Source organism: Pleuronectes platessa, chromosome 7, assembly GCF_947347685.1.
Source record: "Pleuronectes platessa chromosome 7, fPlePla1.1, whole genome shotgun sequence".
In the NCBI taxonomy this organism is placed as follows: domain Eukaryota; kingdom Metazoa; phylum Chordata; class Actinopteri; order Pleuronectiformes; family Pleuronectidae; genus Pleuronectes; species Pleuronectes platessa.
This window is the reverse complement of record NC_070632.1, coordinates 28,209,806-28,230,803: the sequence shown is the minus strand read 5'-3', so window position 1 is coordinate 28,230,803 and position 20,998 is coordinate 28,209,806. Positions and strand designations below refer to the sequence as shown.

At 41.0% G+C, this 20,998-nt stretch overlaps 2 protein-coding genes across 6 annotated transcripts in view; both read right to left on the bottom strand.

The window, feature by feature from the left end:
* carmil2 (capping protein regulator and myosin 1 linker 2) overlaps positions 1 to 2,045 on the bottom strand; it is a gene marked incomplete in the record, with an annotated part of 64,130 nt that extends 62,085 nt beyond the window's left edge. For 2 of the 3 annotated variants that reach the window (XM_053427629.1, XM_053427631.1), the window contains 2 exon segments: positions 49 to 152; positions 1,701 to 2,044. In XM_053427629.1, the coding sequence (XP_053283604.1) occupies positions 49 to 152; positions 1,701 to 1,728 (132 nt within the window). 3 annotated transcript variants of the gene reach the window in all.
* Positions 2,046 to 2,364: 319 nt separating this feature from the next.
* ctcf (CCCTC-binding factor (zinc finger protein)) lies at positions 2,365 to 19,589 on the bottom strand. 3 transcript variants are annotated; one of them, XM_053427641.1, is made up of 17 exons: positions 19,448 to 19,589; positions 16,814 to 16,961; positions 16,545 to 16,678; positions 14,831 to 14,923; positions 14,454 to 14,633; positions 11,446 to 11,658; positions 11,180 to 11,342; positions 8,687 to 8,857; positions 8,429 to 8,562; positions 7,824 to 7,944; positions 7,484 to 7,633; positions 7,224 to 7,384; positions 6,412 to 6,594; positions 6,164 to 6,299; positions 5,834 to 6,070; positions 5,130 to 5,373; positions 2,365 to 5,024 (listed from the first exon to the last, which is right to left on the bottom strand). In XM_053427641.1, exons 2-17 carry the CDS (start codon positions 16,947 to 16,949, stop codon positions 4,910 to 4,912), a joined length of 2,571 nt encoding a protein of 856 aa, XP_053283616.1. In that variant the 5' UTR covers positions 16,950 to 16,961; positions 19,448 to 19,589; the 3' UTR covers positions 2,365 to 4,909. The 3 variants fall into 3 exon arrangements, with proteins under 3 accessions (XP_053283616.1, XP_053283617.1, XP_053283618.1); XM_053427642.1 differs by having other exon boundaries at positions 5,834 to 6,067; XM_053427643.1 differs by lacking the exons at positions 14,831 to 14,923; positions 16,545 to 16,678; positions 16,814 to 16,961; positions 19,448 to 19,589 and adding an exon at positions 14,250 to 14,345 and having other exon boundaries at positions 14,454 to 14,469.
* Between the last annotated feature and the right edge of the window lie 1,409 nt (positions 19,590 to 20,998).

Below are 20,998 nucleotides of genomic sequence, written 5' to 3'. Positions count from 1 at the left end.
ATCCCCAGTAAAAAAATTGAAATGTTACATTCATTATTGGTGACTCACCACAAACGTGTCGGACGATCTCCCACATGTCTGAGTGGAGTTGTTCAGAACCACGGGCGTCACCAGACAGACTCTGTGAGGCTTCAGCAGCTCTGAGATCTGATCTGTTTAGAAGGAGCATAGACATGAGCACTGTCACCTGAACTCTATCTGTCTTGATGACTACTGCTGAACCTTCATCATCCAAATGAACACCGCTATGATAGCCATATTTACTTGGGGGGGAAACTGCTCAGATTTTACCGTCTGTTTAAAATAACTGGGTTTACACAACACAGTCCTGACGTGTTACAGTTCGGGTGATCACTTTACATGTTGGCCTTTAATGACACGAAACTAAAACAAGGAGCTGAAAAACAACAGTGTCACGATGAACACTGTTAGTTTTTTTCACATGTTTCTGATATACACTAAATTCATTCAGTTGACTTTTGTCTTAAATGCTATGTTATAATGCTATCTATAACTTGAAATGCTAATTTTAGTAATTATGTATTTAGCATGTATTTGTACATTTGAATAGGAAGGATGTATCTGTAAGAACTCAAACTCTTCTCTCTGACACTGAGAGGAGGCTGCTGTTAAAACAGAGAATACATGACAGTATTTAAAATAGGTTTTTATTATAACTGATAAATACTGAGCACTAATATTCACATCCTATCCACCTACCTTATATCTGTTCATACATATATAAGCTACATATACTTTATTTTTGTGTCATGCTGATACATTTGGCACTTCATTTACAAACTCTCTTATAAATATTCTGTTAGTACATATACAAAACAAGTGTAAACAAGAAAAGAAACCCAAAACTAATCACATACAGAATATATACATAAACTGACTCCAATAAGAGATCTTTTTTTTTTCTCTTCTCTTGGGCCTCCTCAAGATAACTCGCTTATTCGTGTTGATGCATCATCCAAATTTATAAAACTTATATCTTTTATGTTACAAAGCAAAGTATTACACAGACCATAGTCATAAGGAGAGTAAGAATCCAAACATCATTGGAGAGCACATTAGATAAATCACCCCTCCGGTTTCCCCAGTCAGAGGTAAAATGGCGGCTCTCTGCTGTGCACACACTGATTATATCCAAGACAAGTTCTCTGGACCATATTCATTTTCTATCAGCATCCAAAGAGACAGTTTCTGAACACATTCTGAACAAACAAATGTTGACTACAAGAACAACAGGCTTACATATTCAGACCAGGAGACTGTGAAACCAGTCCAGCTGGGGTTTGTTAAACATGCTCTGTCTCTGGTGCTGCACATGTAATGCAGCATGAGCTATTCACACAATTATTCCACATCTGATTACACAATCTCACTTCTGTTTCAACTTTGAACTTTTCCCATTGTTGTTTTTGCCATTAAAGTTGTAATTGTTTAAAAAATGTCTGCAAGTTTCATATCATAAACTACAAAACAAGAAGACTCTTCTAATATCAAGCATTCTTTCACTGATAAAGTCAGGCTGAGACATACCCCTGTAAAACCGTTTCAACACAATCTGAACATTAGAAGTTTAATGAAGGAGAATATTTACCAATACAGAATTTTTGTAGTACTTTGGGTAAACACACTTTGGCTTTTACATTCTATTTTCTAACTAAGATAATTGATCTGGTTAATCTTACCTTGCAGGCTCTGAGAGATGGATTCCATCCTGTAGTCTTCAGTAAAACACTGGTATCAATGCACAAACATCCATCTGTGTTCAACCTCTGTACAAATCCTCCCATACACACACATCCTGTTCCTAGTTGTGCGTCACCATATCAGTGAAGGTAGAAAAGCCAGAGCAGGCAGTAACTTAGTCTAACCTCCAACACTGAGAAAATCACACGTCTGGTTGAGTTTCAAACTTGTGTTAAAAATCCTGAAAGTTTACACAGGGCTGGACAAAAGCTGACTTAAAGAGCATCAGAGTGGTTGAATAACTTATTGTCAGAGAATCTGATGTGTGAGATGACCAGGTGCTTCTTTGTACACTTCTGTACTGTGGTATATGAACAGCCAGAATGACAATGCTTAGGTGACATGGAACCACCAGGGGTCCCAACATGCATATAAATCAAACATAAATGTCATACCATGTGTTGGAAGTGTTTTTGATTAATTGTCATTCGAATGCCATAACTTAAATATCCTCCATTAAATGTAAATTTACTGCATTAAAAATCCACCTTGTATTAAAGTGCAACAATTTGACCACTGAGATTTATTCATGAGAAAAGACCCTGATCCACAGCGTTGTCTTACACACAGACAGATATTGGATTATTAATACAGATCATTGGATGAGTTAAAGGCGTTTTAATGTTGCTGGTTGAAATGGCTTTTAATTCAATTACGACTCTTACCTTTGGGTGATTAGACCTTTAACAACACATCATATTTCACATAACTAACATTTTTGTCAAAGGGTGTATCGACACTCACCCTAAGTCAGAGCAGAGAAAAAATATGACATTCGTCCCAGAAATGAAAAAAGAAAACCTACAATAAAAGTTACAATATTTCAGGTTGCACATATGTATATTGAACTTCTTTGATAAGTGTTTTATTTTTCATTGATTAGATATTTTGGCTGGAACATTTGGACATTATTCAAACATTGTAATTTATTGTCTTGCTTACGAAAGGTTTTACCCTTTGGATTACAGCTGTTCTGCCTACTCCGAGCTTCCAGTTCCTTCTAATAGAACTAAGTGTTTTTGTTGTTCCTCGACTCAAATGTTTGCTTCATGAGCGGAATCATGTCAATAAAAGGCTGTTTTCACCTTCATATGCTGTGGTGACATTTTGTGTTCATTGTAACTGTCTAATTCATACCAGCAGAGAAGATGTTTTCTTTCGACTTTCTTAACCCATTTCAAGTTGACTAGGTGTGTGGCTGAGGACCAGAGAAAGTGCTGGGTTGACTGTTAAATTTCTCGGCCAAAAGGGTTCTTATAGGAAATAATGTTTGGGTTAGAATACATGCCCGATCATGACGATCCCAATTTCAAACATACAAACACAAAGAAAGGACTTTTCATTGAAGTAGCAGAGAACTGGTGTCCAGCAGTTTAAAATTATGAAACAAAGAATATGTGCTTATTCAAAGAGTGTTTTTCTTTTCATTTCACCAAGCTCTTCCTCTGTCATTTTTCTGCACTGACCTGGAAAACAGAAGACATACATTTTGAATGGCCTTGACAGACTGCCCCTCCCACCTGTACTAAACTAAATGAAAGACAGAAGCATGCAGCAGTTGTAGGCCTATGAGTATGGTTTTATTTTTCATCAGCTGTACAGTGTCTCAGCTTTAACATGACTGTTCATTAAGTTTCTTCTGTTTTCTAGCTCTTTAAACAGGGATGTTTTATAATCTCTGTTCTCTCAACTCTGAAAAAAAAAAAAAAAAGCAAAAAAGATTTCTGCAACATGACTGAGAACACATGTTGTCCTGCGGTCACAGAACTGATGCTGCTTAAGGATTGCTACACAAGTGACAGTGTCAGTATGATGCATGGAGGTTGGTTTTCTCAGAATCCTTCTTCTAACATGTTTTCTCTGATAACTAATCAACCTGTAGAAAAACCCAGTGACCCTAACCCTAAACCCAATGGCCACAAACCAAAACTGTAAAACAACATCAAAGCAGAAAATGGCTCTGAACAAGAGAATACAAAGATGATTTTGATTGGTTAGGAAGAACCCAGTCTGGTTCTGACATGTTAACCACATAACAGAGAAGCTCAGTGTACTTTTTCACCAACAAATATCCCAATCAGCGATTTAAAAACTTTAAAAGGATTTACAAGAAATCAAAAAGAAGGTTTCAAAAATATGTATTTACATGAAAGTCATCTGCCACATTATGGATTATGGTGGGGAAGAGTGGTGTTTGAGGGACACACTGACTCACAAGGTAGTCTGGTCCAAACAAAACATGGATTGGCTTTAAAATGGCAGATAATTACCGTATACAAACTTGAGTTTGTTACTGCTGATTATTTCAAGTGAGACTATTCAAATGCATTGAAATGATATCATGTTAATTGATGTTTTTGGAATGTTCAAATCCACAATTACAGTTACATATTTCACCAATCAAGATTATCTGTAATTGCTCCAAGATAATGTTATGAAAATAGTCTATGTTCTTTTCAAACAGGGAGGAAGAAGAATATTAACTGTGAGTTATAAATAGCCCCTAACAGTAATAAGTACGAGAAAATAGCAAAAAAGTTCAAAAATAACTAATTTAGCAGCTATCTCAAGGATGTACTGTACATGATCTGACCGAGGGCATGTTAGAATTAGTCTAAAAGATGTACCACAGTTATGAATCTCTCTGGTAATTTTAATGTACCTGTCTCTCTCATTTATAAGGTAGGATCCTTCTTTCAATATCCTGATCTTCAATAGGAAAAAATGACATACAATATTTATATACAAAACAATAAAGGCCAGTGATTCGCAAAATGTTCTGAAACATACCCAAGCAAGAGTGCAGAAAAATTAAGTGATGAGGGAAAAGCAAATGACAGTTGTACATGGTGGCAGAGCAACATACACGGAGGAGGTGGTTTCCTGCTGAACATTAACTGCAAAGTGCGTTGGTAAGGACTGACACAGGATGTGGCTTTGTGTAGACACAACTAGCGAAATATATGATTCATCCAATAGACATTCACCTTATGAAAAAAGCATTTAGAGCAGACAGCAGTCAATAATTAGCTTGGACATTATATTTTACCTGTATATGAGATGACACAGGATCTGGTATTGGGTGTGTCTGTGTGTCTGTGTGTGTGTGTGTTAGAGACCCACAAACTTCAGTGTCTAGCAGGTTGACCTACATGGATGTGAAGTTACTTTGGAAGTATTTACATGCAGCTTCCTTTCTTTGTGCATGGATATTTTTGCTGTCACCAGTTTGTGCAGCCACTCCAAAGGCGCCATCATGGCTGCTGTTAAAAGCACATACAGATGAGACATGAGGTGAAGGCTAAGGATGTGGAAATATTAGCTTTACACAGTCTGGCTACACGTGTGTGGCTGTGTGTTGTGTTCACCGGTCCATCATGCTCAGGATCATCTCTGGCGTAAGATCGCCATTGGCGGCAGCAGCTGCCGTTTCTTCATTCACAGCCAGCTCAACAGTATCCACCCCTTCCCCCTCCAGCCCCACCCCCTCCACTGCCAGGGCCACTCCCTGCTCCAGCGGTGTCGCTGAAGGCGTGTCACCCTCTTCCTTCTTCACTATGAGGTTCTCCACCGCTCCAGTGCTCTCATCCTCCACCTGAATGATGGCAGCAGCTACAAAACACAGAAAGATGGACAAGTTTGACTAAAGCTCTCTTATGACAGACAGAATACCAGCTCAAAACCTCAACAGCATGCAGAAGAATCATAATGGTTGTAACTACAGGTGGGCGATTTGTGGTGCGTTGAGCTCTCAAGGCAACCGTAGTTGTGAGATGCAAGGTGCGTTCATGTAAAGCAGCCGCTCAGTGACTTTTTTGAAGATCAGTGGAAACGAACCGTGAGAACAACGAGTTCCCTTAATGATCCACAGCCGCTCAATAATCAGAAGGCCCCCCTAGCCCCGGCTGTAACCTCACCTAATACAGAAATATAATAATCATCTCTTATCTATAGTACATGTGCTCTTACATTCGATTATTGCCAGACTAAATACATTTAGTTTTCCCACATAGTGCTCTTGCTCTTTAACATTATCTAACTGGCATCTAATAAATCGTGTCCGTCTTCTCACCAGCCTTTGTCTTGGCAGCCACTCTGACTGACTTGATAGGTGTCGGAGGCTTAGGGGCATTCTTAGGGGGTCGGCCTCGTTTCCTCTTGACTGGTGGCTCGTCGGGGGCTGGGATGGGAATGGCAGCGGGGGCCTGGTCCAATTCCATGCTTTCTGGGTCCTCATCTTCCTGTAGCAGTGGTAATTCTTCCTCTCCCTCACCCTCTTCCTCCTCATCGGGTTCAACGGGATCCTCTTCTGAATGACAGAGAAATACAACAAAGACAGATGTAGTACTCTGAGTTGAGTGAGCAGAGTTTTTGTGTCAATCATGCAACATCAAATTCTCACCACTGTCATCATCGTCATCTCTCCTGCTCCTCATCTTTCTCTTTCTTCCTCTTCTCCCTCTCTTTGGGGTAGGAGTACCGTTCTCAGCGTCCTCAACCTCACCACTGCAGTTGTCAGAGTGGCGTGCCATGGTGTTCTACAAGAACGCACTGTTATACACTGTTGACTTTTAAAACACACTAGCCTTTGTTGAAGCATGTAGGGAAAGACACTTCAGGTGCATTACAGCTAAAAGCAAGTATCCTTACCCTGCGAGTGAAGGTCTTGCTACACTTGGGGCATACAAAGGCGGTGGGGATAAAGTTAGGGTCGTGGTAGCGTTTGAAGTGCATGTCCAGCAGCTGCTTCTGTCTGAAGGTTTTTTCACACTGGCTGCAGGCATATGGTTTCTCTCCAGTGTGGGTACGACGATGCATCACCATGTGTCGCTCCTGTATTCAGCAGCACAGGAAACACCAAAACTCTGAAAACCTTTAAATTACATTAAAGGTGACCATGGTACACATTAAATAATAACCAGGTAAAAAACTTAACTGGTGGCATGTGTCAACTAGGGATGTCAGGAATACAGATTTTACCATAACCAAAGTTTCATAATGCCATGGTTTCTTAACTGTAAGATCTAACTATGGCGTCCTTCCTTTCGTGAGTCACGTCATTTGTGTCCGATGTACGGTGAACTCTCTTCTTGTGAGTCAATTTGTATGAGTGCACTGCGCTTGGGTTTGTGTGCGAGCTACTCAACTGAAACGTTATTTGAGAAGAGGGAACTGACGTTAAGTATTTTCACCAATGCTGGCCATAAAAGTCGATTGGAGTGGTTCACAGTAAGAGGAAAAATTGGTTTACTTTCTGTTTCTGACCATCTCCTATAAAAACTATATAATCGTGAGAACCGTGGAGCCATGATATTTCCTCTGACAATAATCATGGCACCCAAATTTATATTGTGACTCATTCATACCTGATATCCAAAAAGTAAATAACATATTTACAGAAAGAATGGCAACCCTACACATCAATTCATAAAGATTGATAAGATATTGGATAAAGCACTGACCTGGCGGCAGCAGTAGTCACACATGTCGCATTTGAACCTTTTCTCGTTCTTATGGGACTTCTGGTGCTGGATCAGAGCGTAGCGCTCGTGAAAGACTGCATCACAGTAACGACACTTCTTTCCAGTCTCAATAAACGAGTGCTGCTTTCGAAGATGGACACCTGGAGGTGTACAATGTTAACAAAATAAAAAAAGATTATAAGAGAAACAGCTTGCCAAAGTCAATTGTGTGAATGTGTGCATTTGTTTTATTATCTTACCCAAGTCACTCTTCCGTGCGATAACCGTGTCACAGTGTGGACAGTGGAATTTTGCCACGTTTTCTGTGTGTTTCTGCAGAATGTGCATTTTCATGGTTCCACTCTGGGTAAAACGGGCATGGCAGATGTAGCACTCATAAGGTTTCTCTCCTGGAAAGATGGTTTAACATGTACACTGGTTTATTACTGTTATCACCTAAAGTATACATTTAACAATGTCATATCCACTAGTATGACAGAACTTCATTGGTAACAAGTGAATATTTTGCTTTTGTAGTCGTTTGTGGTTCACAATGAATGGAGGAGGGGTTTGTTAGAAGGACATTTCTCATTGTCCTACCCGAGTGTGTCCTCATGTGTCTCTTCAGCTTGTACGTGTCTCTACTGGCGTAGCTGCAGAGACTGCACTGGAATGGACGCTCACCAGTGTGGGATCGAATGTGACGCTTTAGTTTACTCACCTACAGAGAAAAACTTATAGTCACTGCACAGAACATTACAACTTTACAATACATCTGCCGTTTTATGCCATGCTATGGACTCTGAAACAGAACTGATTAACTTGTCAGAAAAGCACTTAGTAACTTCCCTCCTCCACTGCTGCTGGCTACACAACTGTGCTCATATTAATTCCTGAATGATAAGATGTCGACAGAGATAAATGTATGAGCTGTAATGAACAGAAATAATCAAAAAAATCTGTGGTTTAGGAGTAGAGTGTTCGTCCTCCAACAAAAAGGTCGGCCGCTCTTCCCCATCTGTAGTCTACCCCTCATAGAAAAAAGTGCTGCTAATAGATGCCCTGTATGTATGTGTATGAGTGGGGGAATGGCCAACTGTACTGTAAAGCAGTACGAGTGGTCACCAGAACTAGGAAGCGCTATATAAATACAAACCATCTACCATTCACAACTTTAACATCAAGCAGACATGAGTACATCTTACCTCCACACTGGCATAGTCGCACATGGAGCATTTGAAGGGTTTCTCGTGTGTGTGTTTGTAGCGACGATGACGAACCAGCTCTCCGCTAGTCACAAAAGCCATATCACAGTCTGTGCACTTGTGTGGACGAGTTCCTGTATAAATTTAAAGAAACATGGAAGTTGTTCTTGCATGGAGTTAAAAACATCAACATTCTTATGACTCCTGTTAAAATAAAACAAAGCACATGTTTTTACGAAGATGGGTGTTAGTGTATACCGGTGTGTGTGTTGAGATGGTTTCTTAGCAAGGTGACAGTCCTAAAGGCTCTTCCACACAAATGACATTTATGTGGTCTCTCATCTGTGTGGCTCTTCATGTGTCTGTCCAGGTTGGAGCGCCGAGGGCAGGTGTAGCTGCAGAGTTCACACTGAAATGTCTTCTTCACTCCTGTAACACAACAAACAACAAATGTTCAAATCGAAATCCCACTGCCTGATGACAACTATATTAAAGACTTTATCATCAATTGTAATGAATCACATAGAAATATGATGCATTGTTGTTGGGCTGGGCAATATGTAAAAAAAAAATGTATCACAATATTTTTTTTAATCAGTCGAAGTCGATATATATCGTGATATAAGTCAAATTACCTGAAAACAACTTTGCACATGTGTATGTATTTATATATGTATATATATGTATATACAGTGCACTTTACTTATACAGTAGCATTTCATACAAACCACTACAATGAAGGGGTGTATATAATGTACATACTGTGATCAGTGATGGTGTTTATTGTTAAAGTGAGCGCAGGTCAGAGGGGGAGTGAGGAGGAAGCTCTGACAGAGACTCCGATACAGGACTACCGGATCTTTAATGAGCGCCTGTCTCATCCCGGAGCAGCGCTGGTTATAGCTTAGCTTAAACTATGAACATGTTCGTCCACCTAACTTGATGTGGGTGTAACTCTATTCCAGCCACATGATTGGTTCGGTGCAGCACTATGCTCATTATCATTGGCTGTTTGTCAAAATATTGACGGGATGAATTCTATCAACGACGTTATATCGAAATGTCTTAAATCGCTATCAAGGAAAACTTCTATAATAATTATTAATATCATTTAAATGCCCAGCCCTACATTTTGGTAATACATTTAAGTGTGATAGTCTTAACATCAGGATACTTTAAAAGTGGCAACAGCGGCTGGGTGTGTCAGGAGGTATTTTAGCTTTACACCGTAGAAGGTAAAGTAACAAACAAGATAAGGCTGATGGTTATCAAGTACTGGGCAGCTGGCTTACTCTTTAACTACGACAAATCTGTTAACTTTTCACACAAGTGAAGCAGTGAAGGAGGCACCAAAGGTGAGCAGAGCATATCAACTGTTCCACCTAATCATAAACCTTGTTACAGATCATAACATTTACTATTCTAAGGTGAGTACACGTCAACATGAGTAATGCTACATGCTCTTTTGTTGGCGTCCTTGTGTAATTGTGATTCATTATAAGTAGGGATGTGCATATTTAATTGACGATCGATTAATTGATCAGTAAGAATTTCGTCGATGAAATAATTTTTTCATCAAGAAATTCGCTAATTACACATTTGACCACGGGGGGCAGTGTTTGAAAAAAAACGCCACAGTCCTACTCAGTTACCTGTGACTGGCTGCGAGTTACCGTGTAGTTCCATTTCCAAAGTAAACATGAAGAGGTCACGGCGAAGTGTAGCGTGGGACCATTTTGAGTTAAAAAATGACTTGGTTCACTGCCAATACTGCGAAGCTATCCCAGAGACTGGGGGAGACGAGGAGCCTGCGTTGTCTGACACGGCCGAGGGGAGCGCAAACACTGGAGCCGCGACCAGGCTAGCCAAGTTAGCACGGAGCTACCTGTGTATCACGGCGACGTCAGTCCCCTCAGAGCGGGTTTTTCGGCGGCTGGACTGACGGTCACCAGGCTACGTTCGCGTCTGACCCCAGAGCATGGTATCATGCTCATCTTTCTCAACACAAATCAGTAGGCTGGTGCTGAAGTTGTATGTGAGTTACTGGTTATTTTTATGAAGCTTTCTCGACTCGGTACCTTGTTTGATAGTTTTGAGTTACATTTGGCAAAACCTGTCAGACCTAAGTATTATATATTTGTAGTTCTTGTTTAACATTATGTTTTTTTATATTATTATTATTTTATTTTGGAGGAAAAAAAACGAGGGTCAGTTGTGTTTAGTAGCACCGGCTTCTAGCTGTCGGCCCCGCTGCGTAAGATTACGGCAGCGCATATTTTGTTCATCTTGTAATAAAGATCTCAATGAGGAAACACGCTTTTTTTTTTCACTGCATTTTAATGTAGCTTATAAATAGTGAATTTTTTAACTTGAAAATATTAATGATTAATCGACAATCCGTCATTAACTCTCCCGACGATCGATGAAGACAATTTAATCGAACGCCCATCCCTAATTATAAGCGAAGTTGGCTTGTATTCTTGCCGTTTGTTCTCCTGTCGATCTAGGGAAAAAACTGATATAGAAGCAGAAAAATCTATTTAAGCATTGTTGGTAAAAGAAAGTGTGATCAGGTCAAATTTTTGTCATATCTCCACTGTATCACAGATTATAGAATAGCTAATTGTGTTGGCAATAGAGAGATGAGTAAAATCCATGACATACAAAGATAACTAATACTTTACTTAAAAAAAAAAAACATTATCATCAAAGGTTTGCAGAGGCAGTTTCCAGCTAATAACAGTTTCTCACCTTTCTTCTTGATCTTTGTAGGTTTGGGTGGTTTCATGTTGCCCACCACTTTCTCAGCATTGACCTCAGACAGAAGGCCCTCCTGCTGCTCTTCTTCAAAGTCATAGACACTGACGTCCATATCCTTATCTCCTTCAGCGTAACGCAGGCGACTCTTTTTTCCCTAGAAAAACAGCAACTCATTAAATGTCGTATCATCAGCAGATACAATTTTAACTAAGTCCAATTCAAAAACAGAGTTTCAATTTAACAATAACTTATCTTACCTTTTTGGTCTTTTTCAAAATTCCAGATGGAGGCTGATAGTCTGGATCTTTAGCCCAGTTGGGGTCATCATTTGGAGTCTTAATGGGCCCATCTTCCCCTTCTTCCAACAGCTGGTTGCCCACCTCCTCATCTTCCTCTTCATGGTGGCCTTGTCCTCCCTCCTCTTCTTGCTCCACGGTCTCCACCTCCCCATTAGCACCAACCTTAACTACCTATACATAAAACACAACCATGGTTGTTGACCAACTGTTTGTCAGGATTTATTCTGCAAGCATGAAGCTCAAAAGAGAAGTCATGTTCCAAAATGAATTCAAATAAGCCCATTCACTTATTTGCAAACGGTCAAATTTTACTTTACATAGGTGGAAATGCAATTATGCCCGACAATCTTCACTCAATAACCCATAATGACAAAGTGAAAGGGTCTGTTAACTTTCTGAAGCTACTGCATATTAGAGGTATTGTTAGTTTAGCCCAGGGACGGTATAAGGGCTGGTATCAGATAAAATGAAGCTGATTAAATTTAGGGCATTGTGCTTGTCCACCTGAGGCTGCCAGCGTTGCAGCACTACCTTTCTTTACTATAGCCTTCAGTGCATTTTACTCACACGTCTGTACAAAATTTGAATTAGGTCTTCAAGGCTTCTCTTGAATCTGTGAACTCAAGACCTGTATCAACCAAGTTTCCATTGGTAAAACATAGAGTCTGTTTAACAATATATGTAATACCCGAAAGAATCAGAGAAGACCTAGCCCCGATCAGGGTTAATCATGAAGGAAGCAAGAAGTGCACCTGCTCTGGAGGGGAGGCAAATGTGTCGGAGGGCACCGAGTGATAGCATAATAGGAATGCCAGTGTTTCCCCTAGGTTTACAGCTGTGGGGGCTGGGCGGTGGCGAAACTTATGATTATCGCGTCTACACGAAGCCCTGTCAAGAAGACACGGAAACGCTGGAGCGGAGTGGTTGAAATCGCTGTAAAGATGTCATGGAGCATACGCATAAAGGGAAAGAAGACAAAGTCGAGATCCTACTCGCAATCTTCCCATTGCTGAACGACTTCTCTACCACCTGAAATCACTGTTACCACAGCAATCAAACAGGACCAGTTAGAATAGAGCACTTCGCCATAACCCTCGTTTGTGTTAAGTTACCGTTTTGAAACTTCCTTCTATAATAAAAATCTTTTCACGTCAGATTTGCCGGTTTTGAAACATTGTCAGATGAAAAGAGAGGCGCCCCCTAGTATAATGGTAGGGGAAACACTGAATGCTAATGTTAGCAGCCATGGAAAGGAATGAACAATTATTATATTAGTAAGGAGGTTGAATTATTTCCATAAGTTGAATTAACTTAAACTTGTTTATTGCAATCAGCTGCAACATTTACGCCGACAAGGTGTCTTGCAGCCAAGAAAAGCTGATCGACCAGTGAAAAATTCAGATGCATCGGTGCAAGTGACATACCAAATCCATTAATAATAGTCTGACTCCAACATTCTCATTCACACAGATAATTGAACATCACATTCATCTAGCAGTCTGAAAGCGTTGAGTGTTATTTACAAAGATTTAAATGCGAGTTTGATGTTTTGATGATGGTGGTGGAGTGCACTGTCCATAACCTCACATAGGTGTTGAGCTGGTTTGAGATCTGGTGACTGCAGGCATGCGATTGTGCGAGGAGGACCTCTGCATTTGCCGTTTCTGTTCATTTAAAGTGTTTTATTTGTCACATACCTGTATTAAATCATTACAACCTCACCTTTAGTTATATCATGTAATTACCAGAGGCGATTAGAAGTGGGTATACGCAGTATACCTGCAATGCACTACTGATTTATACACATATGAAAGTTTTCGTTCTCGGGAGGGATAATATATATTTTACAAACTGAGCCGACTTGAGAAGTATTTTTTCTGTAGTTTATACAGAAGATTTTCCTCTCTTTGTGTATATGTTGTTATAAATAAGTTATAAATCAGTCACAGTTCTCTCAGAAGGTAGAAAAGTGAGTTCCATCCGAGTAACCCTGTGCTGTCGGCCGCTACCGATGTTCGGCCGATAAATCGGTGCATCACTACTTTAAACCAAATTTCCATTTTATACAATATACATTTTGTGAAATCTCGGTGTAAGCGAAAAAGTTGCGTTCAGGGCAACTCGGATATTCCGACCTCCTGCCATATAGTGATGCAATAGTTTTCATCGGTGAAAAAATTGTCATCTACGAAATTCTTAATAATCAATTGATCGATCGTCGATTAATTATGCCCATCCCTAAAATGAACGACATGAAAATATGAATTTAAAAAATGTCCATGACTTTTCCAAAACATTTGGGAATTATTTCTTTTTCATGACTTTTCCAGGCCTGGAATTTTAAAATTCAATCACTTCTCCAGGTTTTCCATGACCGTACGAACCCTGATATTGAAACTCGTTTTACGAAGAAACTTGCAATACAAAAAAATGTTACTTGTCATGGGTACTTTCATAGTGTAAAGTTTCATTTTGATAAGAGTAAAGGAAACAAATTGCTCCATTGGGGTGTATTGTTGCCTGGCCTTATTGGCCCACATCTCGGAATGATGAGAATTAAACATATTTCCTCAACTAGGATTTCTTAGGACTTTTAGTATGTTGTTCTGGACACCCATTTTTGGCTCCAAAATGAGTTACTTTGCCTGGAATATTAGTGTCTTCGACGTGTGTGGCTGCATTTTATTACCTGGAGATAAAATTTTTTCTTCACTTTTGCATCTGTCACATGTTCGAATTATCATCAACCCCCCCAAACTCACTCCGGTGAATCCAGGGGGGAACCCCATGCCGTGGATTCACATCAGATCTTCCAGACTTTCTGCGGACTTCATACTACGGGGCCAGGAGGACAAAGTCTGCAGATAATGCGGAGGCTCTCACTTGGACATTGCTTTCACACATAAATCTTCTCTGGAGAAAGAGTGGAGAATCTACGGATGTCTGAAAGCATTTTCTTTTTGTACCTGGAAGCCCTCCGGAAGTGGCAGGGTGTGGCAAATGACTGGGTCTCCATCCTTTGGCATCGCAGTGGTGTCAACAAAGGTGCCTTGCTGCAGGGCCTCCACAGTGGTGGCAGAAACTGGCATCTGGACCAGCTGCAGCTCTCCCAGGCCTAAAGCTGCCTGCTCCTCCATGTTGACCACCTGAGTACCGAAGGACACCAGAGATCAGCTCTCATGTTTGGGCAATAAACAGGAAATCAATTAAGATAAATGCAAGACTGGAGAGTTAATGGTCTACAGACAGCTTGTAAATGCAGATGGCCTCAATACAGCACAGAAAAAAATGAAACTGGTTGAGATTGTATGATGGTGGGAAGTGGTTTCAAATGAACACCTACCTGTAGCGTGATGATTTGAGTCTGGTCCACTGTTGTGACAGTTGCTTGGTGAGCAGAACCAGCTGATGACCCCCCCACTGTAGCATCTATCACCTGCAAGTAAACTTCATGGTAATACACTGTGTGCACAATTATTAGGCAAGTTGTATTTTTGAGGATTCATTTTATTATTGAACAAGAACAGGGCTCTCGTTCAATCAGAAATGTTGATAAACCTCAAACCTGAATATTAAGAAATTAAAATTGAGGTTTTGGCTTTCTTAGGAGAATATCTATGTATGCACAATTATTGGGCAACTATTAGTGTGCAGAATTATTATGTAACTAAATGAAAAACAAAAGTTTTCCCATCTCACTTGTTTATTTCCATGTGTTAAAGTGAGAATAATAAACAAACAACTCAAAATTTACAAATAAACATTTCTGACATTTCAAAAAATAAATCAGTGACCGATATAGCCACCCTTATTTTCAATAACAGTAATAAGCCTTCCATTCATGGATTCTGTCAGTTTCTTGATCTGTTGACGATCAACTTTTTGTGCAGCAGCAACCACAGCCCCCTAGACACTGTTCAGAGAGGTGTACTGTTGTCCTTCACTGTAACTCTCCCGGAACCTATTTCCGGACGGGAGTCTCTGGAATAGGTGGTGACCGGGATGGGAAGGAACAGCAATGATCTTGCATGCTCTCCTACTGGTCCTGGAGTGGAACAGGTCTAGGAGAGCCGGCAGGTCACAGCCGATGACCTTCTCAGCTGACCGAATGATCCGCTGCAGTCTGCCCTTGTCCTTGGCAGTGGAGGCAGCGAACCAGACGGTGATAGATGCGGTGAGGATGGACTCAATGATGGCTGTGTAGAACTCAACCATCACTTTCCGCGGCATGTTGAATTTCTTCAGTTGCCGCAGGAAGAACATCCTCTGCTGGGCCTTCTTGATGGTGGAGGTGATGTTCTCCGTCCACCTTGCTGGCTTCTGAGTCGAAGTGGAGCTCTGTGCCCTTTACTGATCCAGCCATGGGCCCATCCATCTGGTCTGTCAAGAGTCACGCTCATCTCATCAGTCCATAAAACCTTTGAAAAATCTGTCTTCACATAGTTCTTGGCCCAGTCTTGACATTTCATCTTATGTGTCTTGTTCAGTGGTGGTCGAGTTTCAGCCTTCCTTACCTTGGCCATGTCTCTGAGGACTGAACACCTTGTACTTCTGGGCACTCCAGGTAGGTTGCAGTTCTGGAATATGTCAGCACTGGAGGATAATGGGTTCCTGGTAGCTTGACGTTTGATTCTTCTCAAATCTTTGGCAGTTAATTCGCGTCTTTTTTTCTCAACGCGTTTCTTGCGACCCTGTTGACTACTTGCAACAAAACGTTTGATGGTTCTATGATCACGCCCCAATATCTTAGCAATTTCAAGAGTGCTGCATCCCTCTGAAAGCCTTTTTACGATTTGTGACTTTTCAGAGTCAGTTAAATCTCTTTTTTTGCCCATTTTGCCTGAGGAAAAGAAGCTGCCTAATAATTGTGCACACAGTGCAGACTGTTGTGTAAAATGTTGGGAGATGCAGCACACACTGTCCGTACAACAAGGTGATTTTCTTTTTAACAGACATCTGAACAAAGTAGTTCCTATGAGACAAGACCCATCCTTATTCATCTCAGACTGGGCAAGTTATGTCACATCAAACACAGAGGTCATTAACAGTGACCTCACCTCAGTCTTCATCTGCAGCAAAGTGGGGTCCAGTGAGTCCATAACCATCATTTCAACACCTGGTCCATCTTCTACACCAACCCCGGCCTCCATTAGCTGTCGCTGGGCGGCTGCTACCAACTCTTCCCCATGACCTGAAACACAACATGGCTCGGTTACAAAATATTGACCACATTATCCAAAAGATAACATGCAATTGAAAAGTATGATACGATCGGCTCTTTTAACATCTAAACTGTAGAATAATATCATGCCCAACTTGTAAGAACCTTGTTCAAGGATGACTCCAGCTTGTCCGTCTAACACGCCCCCGGCCTCTGCAGCTTGCTGGAGGAGGTCAGCAACCATGGCATCCTGGCTGTGGACCTCCACCTCCCCTACACCCTCTGATGGCCCTGCATCCATGCTGGGCTGGTTCTGAAATATGAGATTGTGGAAAAATCATTATCAAGCAGTGTTTTGCATAACACCCAAGCTTCTAAGTTATTTCCTTAGAAATTTTGTGTTAATATTTGCAAAGAACAAGGAATTGTTACTAAAGCTTACTGTCAGTAACAGCTGTGCCTTATTGCTCCTACTTCTCACCATTGCTGTTCCTCGTTCATAGAATTTTCGGTAACTAAGCAACCAACTACAGAGTAGAGTATTCGTTTCATGTTTACACCAAATTAAGTTTTCAAGTGTGTTAGTAAGGATGCGATGAATTATGATTGATGTGGTAACACACAACACATCTCTGACAGATTTAAATGTTGTCTTCATCACACCATGCTCACCTTCAGGCTGCTACCTGCCTGTAAAACTACAGGAGGGGTTGGGTAATATGTCAACATATGGTTTGTACCCTCATGGTTGAATGCACTTATTTTGAGTCACTTTGGATAAATGATATAATATGTGTGATATAACACACTGATACATTCACTCTTAAATGAAGTGAGTCCATACAGCATCTATCCTTCTAGTTCTGAGTTCTTTTGATCATAACTACTAAGAGATAATAAGTGATGTCACAAGTGGAATCCTTCAACATAATGACAGTCAGTAGAGGAGGGGGGTTGTTCTATGTTTGCTTTGGTTATCAGTCTCACTTTAATTGATCAGACAGTCGACGGGATTCTTCCTGACAGTCTGTATACAGACTAGTGCCTATTAGTTCTAACATCTTAATATGGAGATTAAAAAGAAGCCTGAGTGATCAAGCGAGACTCCCACAACATTTGTATAAGCGTACTGCTGATAATTGTTCTCAGATTTATTAAGATATTCTCATTCACTGGTTTACCTAGACAGCTATGAACAATCATAGGCATTGAATTATTAATCAACTCTTCAAAGCTCAAATTCTTAGTGGCCATTCTCTTTGAAACTGCAGGGGAAAAACAGTCAGTTTGATCCAAACATTCACTCTGATCAATGAATTGTCAACTTCTACATCTTAAAACAAAAGCCCAACGACCCATTCTATATGCCTGTCATTATGGATGTTGCTCAGCTACAGCAAGTCAGGGATGATTTTCTTATCCAGTCTGACGTGGACTCTGTGCCTTGTTTCCTAATTGTTGTTCTTCTGACTTCCCCATTCCCTGATAATCTTTAAACGGGCATTATCTGTTAGCATGTGCTCAATCCTCACCCTGTCTATTTCCCCTCCCATTCCCTTCTTCTCCTCACAAGCACAAATGCCCTGTTACAGATTTACTGAGTTAGTGATGTGACTTTCCAAATCACTTAGATTATTTCCACTTTGACGGATCCAGGACTGTGTAGGAACACTGGATATTTAATTATTTTGACATATGGTACAACATATCCACCATGACATGGTAGAGGTGATCAGTGTCCAGTCTGGCAACTGTCGCCTCCTTGCACAGGGTTTATACAGCGGTGTTTTTGTAGCTCTCCAAGCCGAGTCGTAGAGGGAGCTCTCAGCTGTAATATATAGCTGTGGCCATGAGGCTCTAGGTGGGCTTAGAATAAGAGACAAGCGGGCGACGGGTGCAACAACAGCTGACTATCCCGACCACGGCGACCAGAGAAAAGGGAGAAATACTCGTTTACGGCAGACGTCAGCGATTGGAGAGCACACATCTTGCGTTAGGTCTGAGTGGATCACCGAGGATCGTTTTGCGGTCAATGCGTCGTCATTCCTGTTTTCCTTGTTGGCCCTATCCGTACCATTTCCGTGTGTATAGTCCGCTACCGATAACATTTCAAAAGTATTCAATGCATCAGCTACAGTAACTGCGAAATCAAAAATGTGACTCGGTTACCGACGGGGACCCTGCTGCTATCGCCACTTACTCGGTAAACATTTACTGAGGGTCCTGGGTGGGAAAGGCCTTGAGCTTACCAAGTTAACTCATAGCTAGCTTCAGATGCTACATGGGTCTTCCAGTAAAGGTCTAGTTAAATAATGTCATGTGGCCAAACACAACGAAACATATTCTGGGTACACATGGCTGTGCTGTAGGTCATGTAGTTATGTTCCAGTGTGCATACAGGTGTTTTAGTAAGATACTTTACGTTAATTCAAACAAGCTAACGTTAGCTGTGGGCTATCACTTAAACCCGCCAGTTTCCATGTCGTCAAGGCTGTAAAGACGGGAAACAAAGAAGCGAGAAAATGGACGCCTTGGCCTAAACTCTCCCACCAGAGCGACGAACTGCCCATAACTTCTTCTCGCCGATATTTCCACAAATGTGTGTGAAGAACAGCGGGTTGTATAATCATTTGTTGGAACTTCAGTTATTTAAACGTATTTTGACGGCTTTTTCAATAACGATAGAGGGAGACAAACACTCTCCGAAGAGTGCCCGGACCCAGAGCCCCATCGTGACACCTAGAGGCCGATTAAAGATCCTGCAAACTCCCCCTTATCAGAAAAGTAGTGGTACTTTACCTGTGTTTAGTGTGTTTCTCTTCCCCTTTAACAAGGCCCACCGCTCAGGGTGTCTGCTACAAAGTTTGACAGGCTGCTGAGAAGTGCAGGCTTCTCGCAGTTTGTTTTAATCCCTCTCCCGCTTTAGCAGAGTAGCCTCTGCCACAAAATGGCAGTTGGCAGCTCAGTGCGCCTGTGCGGCCGCTGGGGGGTGGTGTCGAAGCCTCTGCACACACCCTGATTGGCCAGGAGGGGCGCCCCGTTGGAATACATGGAAGACCATTTGTCACAATGGTGGGAACGAGGGTGCTTTCACGACCGTCGGACATGTTCACCACAGTCAAATAAGGATAGCGACTAAAAACCTTATGAGAAATTGTTTATTTCAAAACAAATAAACACAGCAATACATTCACAAGGAGGTTAGTGCAGCTGTTAAATGTCATGGCATTTGAGTATAATTTTGGTTGATGGTTCATATATACTGTGAAGCTCTAAGTCACATCTGTCAGTGTAAGAGTGCAAAAAGTCCAAAGACATCTTTATTCAGTGAATTTTGAAAGATTTTTTTCTGGTTAAATCTACAATCCTATGTCCAACACTTATATGACCTGTCATTCAGCATATCAGAGCTGAGCATTAGGTTTTTCATAGGCCATCCAAAGTTTCATAAATGCCATGAATGCAGCTTGAATTATATTTTGTTCTATCAAGAACAAATGGATATTTCTCAGCAAGGACAGCAATCTGTTTACAGCTGCTGTGCTGTGGGAGCTTCACTGTTTTAGGACATGTACAGTTTGCTTGTGGCCTCTCATAATCTAAGACAACTGACTTGCAAAGAAAGAGGACTAGCCAGAATATTATTTTGAGTTGTATACAGTACCTTGCATAAGTATTCACCCCCCTTGGACTTTTTCCCATCATGTACTGTTACTAACTGGAATTCAAATAGACTTAAATAAACTTTTTCCCGTTTGATCAACAAAACATGCATAGTACTTTGGAGGTGCAAAATAAATTTTATTGTGACACAAACAATAATGAGAACAAAAAAGTTGACATCTGTTGGGTGCATAAGTATTCACCCCCCTGTGTCAATACTTGGTAGAACCCCCTTTCGCTGCAATTACAGCTGCAAGTCTTTTGGGGTATGTCTCTACCAGCTTTGCACATCTAGAGATGGAAAGGTTTGTCCATTCTTCTTGGCAAAAAAGATGAAGCTCAGTCAGATTGGATGGAGACCGTCTGTGAACCGCAATCTTCAAGTCTTGCCATAGATTCTCTATTGGATTGAGGTCTGGGCTTTGACTGGGCCATTTTAAGACATTAACATTCTTTAATCCAAACCATTCCTTTGTAGCTCTGGCTGTATGTTTAGGGTCATTGTCCTGCTGGAAGATGAACCTCCGCCCCAGTCTCAAGTCTTTTGCAGACTGCATCAGATTTTCTTCAAGGATTTCCCTGTATTTGGCTCAATCCATCTTTCCCTCTATTCTGACCAGTTTCCCTGTACCTGCTGAAGAGAAGCATCCCCACAGCATGATGCTACCACCACCATGTTTCACTGTT

Coding starts and splice junctions, on each gene's coding strand:
- ctcf (XM_053427641.1), bottom strand. CDS start 16,949: ATGGATGCAGGGCCATCAGAGGGTGTAGGGGAGGTGGAGGTCCACAGC. Junction 14,924..16,544: donor TGCTGCAGATGAAGACTGAG/GTGAGGTCACTG, acceptor GTTTACTTGCAG/GTGATAGATGCTACAGTGGG. Junction 6,595..7,223: donor GTGACTACTGCTGCCGCCAG/GTCAGTGCTTTA, acceptor TGCTGAATACAG/GAGCGACACATGGTGATGCA.